The 3,205-nt window shown below is 57.0% G+C and overlaps 1 protein-coding gene across 1 annotated transcript in view; it reads left to right on the top strand.

Moving 5' to 3' along the window:
* Positions 1-2,695, top strand: part of IRF2BPL (interferon regulatory factor 2 binding protein like) — a 5,306-nt gene extending 2,611 nt beyond the window's left edge. The window contains exon 2 of the mRNA XM_006925631.3: positions 4-2,695. Within this exon, the coding sequence (XP_006925693.1) occupies positions 4-1,878 (1,875 nt within the window). The 3' untranslated portion in view covers positions 1,879-2,695. The remainder of the gene's footprint in view (positions 1-3) is intronic.
* Positions 2,696-3,205: the final 510 nt, after the last annotated feature.

The following is a 3,205-nucleotide window of genomic DNA, read 5'->3' as shown; positions in this document are numbered from 1 at the left end:
GAGTACCCGCCACCGCCGGTGAGTCTGGGAGGCAGCAGTCACGCTGCGCGGCTGCCCAACGGCCTGGGGGGCCCCAACGGCTTCCCGAAGCCGGTACCGGAGGAGGGACCCCCGGAGTTGAACCGCCAGAGCCCCAACTCGTCTTCGGCGGCGGCGTCGGTGGCGTCTCGGCGCGGGACGCACGGTGGGTTAGTGACGGGGCTGCCCAACCCGGGGGGTGGCGGAGGCCCCCAGCTCACGGTGCCTCCCAACTTGCTGCCGCAGACGCTGCTTAACGGTCCGGCCAGCGCCGCCGTACTGCCCCCACCGCCGCCCCACGGCCTGGGCAGCCGGGGCCCCCCGACGCCCGCGCCCCCAGGGGCCCCTGGGGGCCCCGCTTGTCTCGGGGGCGCGCCGGGCGTATCCGCCGCGTCTTCATCGGCGTCGTCTTCGACCTCGTCGTCTGTGGCCGACGTGGGCGTGGGTGCAGGTGGCAAAAGGCCCGGTTCAGTGTCGAGCACCGACCAGGAGCGCGAGCTGAAGGAGAAGCAGCGTAACGCCGAGGCCCTGGCCGAGCTCAGCGAGAGCCTGCGCAACCGCGCGGAGGAGTGGGCCAACAAGCCCAAGATGGTCCGCGACACGCTCCTCACGCTGGCTGGCTGCACGCCCTACGAGGTGCGTTTCAAGAAGGACCACTCGCTGCTGGGCCGCGTCTTCGCCTTCGACGCTGTCTCCAAGCCCGGCATGGACTACGAGTTGAAACTGTTCATTGAGTATCCCACGGGCTCGGGCAACGTGTACTCCAGCGCATCTGGGGTTGCCAAGCAAATGTACCAGGACTGTATGAAGGACTTCGGCCGGGGTCTGTCCTCCGGCTTCAAGTATCTGGAGTACGAGAAGAAGCACGGCTCCGGGGACTGGCGCCTCCTTGGAGATTTGCTGCCCGAGGCCGTGCGCTTCTTCAAGGAGGGCGTGCCCGGCGCCGACATGCTGCCCCAGCCCTACCTGGACGCCAGCTGCCCCATGCTGCCCACGGCGCTGGTGAGTCTAAGTCGCGCCCCCAGTGCACCCCCGGGTACCGGAGCCCTGCCGCCTGCCGCCCCCTCGGGCCGAGGCGCAGCTGCAAGTCTGCGCAAGAGAAAGGCGTCCCCTGAGCCTCCGGATTCCGCCGAGGGTGCACTGAAGCTGGGCGAGGAGCAGCAGAGGCAGCAGTGGATGGCGAACCAGAGCGAGGCCCTAAAGCTCACCATGTCTGCTGGGGGCTTTGCGGCTCCAGGGCATGCGGCTGGGGGTCCGCCCCCTCCGCCTCCAACCCTGGGACCCCATTCCAACCGGACCACTCCGCCTGAGTCGGCTCCTCAGAACGGCCCGTCCCCCATGGCGGCCCTCATGTCGGTGGCAGACACTCTCGGCACCGCGCACTCGCCCAAGGACGGCAGTTCCGTGCACTCCACCACTGCGTCCGCGCGGCGCAACAGCAGTAGCCCAGTGTCGCCGGCCTCTGTGCCTGGGCAGCGCCGCTTGGCTTCACGGAACGGGGACCTGAATTTGCAGGTGGCGCCCCCGCCGCCTAGCACCCACCCAGGCATGGACCAAGTGCACCCCCAAAACATTCCGGATTCCCCTATGGCCAATAGTGGGCCCCTGTGCTGTACCATTTGCCACGAACGTTTGGAGGACACACATTTCGTTCAGTGCCCATCCGTTCCCAGCCACAAATTCTGCTTCCCTTGCTCTAGAGAGAGTATCAAAGCCCAGGGGGCCACCGGCGAGGTATACTGCCCCAGCGGAGAGAAATGCCCCTTAGTAGGGTCGAATGTACCTTGGGCCTTCATGCAGGGCGAAATTGCAACGATCTTAGCTGGGGATGTTAAAGTGAAAAAGGAGAGAGACCCTTGAACCACAAGACAGCCACCTTCTTTGCCCCAGACCATCTCTCCAGTCCAGAGAGCCCCTCCCCCCACCCATATCGACCCTCCCTTCCCTCACCCCCAAGATGTAGAATTGTGAATATAACAAACTGCAAAAAGTTAGTCTTATGTATAGACATTATTTTCGTCGTATGTTTCTATATTTTGAAACAAAGGTATGTAACTTCTTCATTTGAAGGATAAGCTGGTTTGTGTTAAGCAGTATAATATTGGTTGGGTCATTTGCATCATATTTGTTAGCATTTATTTGGTGGCAGAGTGTTTGCCTAGGTACAGAATTAATAGCCCTTAGCAACGACTGCTGCTGGTGTGTATTTTTGTAAATGTTATGCACTCTCTGAAAGGAAAAAAACACACAAAAGAAAATGACTTTTTTTTTTTGCCAAGGCCAGTGTTGCTGCCTAAAAAAATGATGCTATAAAATGGTGACAGCTTCTTTCTAAACAGCCCCAAGTGTTTAAGTCTTCACTTTATTTTGTTCCGTTTTGTTTTGTTTTTGTTCTGTTTGCAAAATGGTAAAGGGGGGTATTGGGGGGGCGGGGTGTTTTTTGTTGCAAGTTTGTGAGGGAAAATGTTTGGGTTTGTTTCTACTGACCTGAATGTGTTGGATCTTCACGTGTTGTTTTGTTTTTGCTTTATTGATGCACGGATGCTTTTGAACAGTAGAGCGAAATGCTAGACATGGAGAATCTGCTCTGTTTGTCCTTTATACATTTCTGTAGTTAACAGAACACTGTAATGTGCCTTGGAGCTTAGTAACTTGTAATAAATTCAATTGATATTAATTCTGCCCTGAGTCAGCAAGTGTGTTTTTCTAGAGGTAAGGCCACACAGTTCCAACACGGGGAAGCCCTACCTCCAACATAGAACATAAATGCTGGTGCCTTTGAAAGCCCCCAGCGATGGCATCTTGTAAGGCCCTGTGCTGGCCCACTACCCCTCCCCCTCAGTACCAGGCTATTTACATTCACCTCTGGGGCTGGGACAGTTGCTGACTAAGCGATTTCTGTTTACTCTTCAGCATATCTCTTTTCTAACAGATACGCTGCCCCAGCTGCAAGTGGCACTGTCAGGAATGGTTTTTGGTGCCTTGCTTTGTGGCCCTGAGTATATGCTAATACCCAGTGCAGCTGTCACTTCTGCAAGTGGGGGGTGGGGGAGGAAACTAGGGTGCTTTGCCTCTTAAATGTAGCAGAAATCACTGTGATTGCACATTTAAAGCAAAATGCCACAGAGTTGAGAGCTGTCAGTGGAGGTAGGAGGGGTGTGGGCAACTGGGAAACATGCATGTACTA

Source organism: Pteropus alecto, unplaced genomic scaffold (assembly GCF_000325575.1).
Source record: "Pteropus alecto unplaced genomic scaffold, ASM32557v1 scaffold8, whole genome shotgun sequence".
In the NCBI taxonomy this organism is placed as follows: Eukaryota; Metazoa; Chordata; class Mammalia; order Chiroptera; family Pteropodidae; genus Pteropus; species Pteropus alecto.
This window is presented reverse-complemented; position numbering and strand designations above follow the sequence as displayed.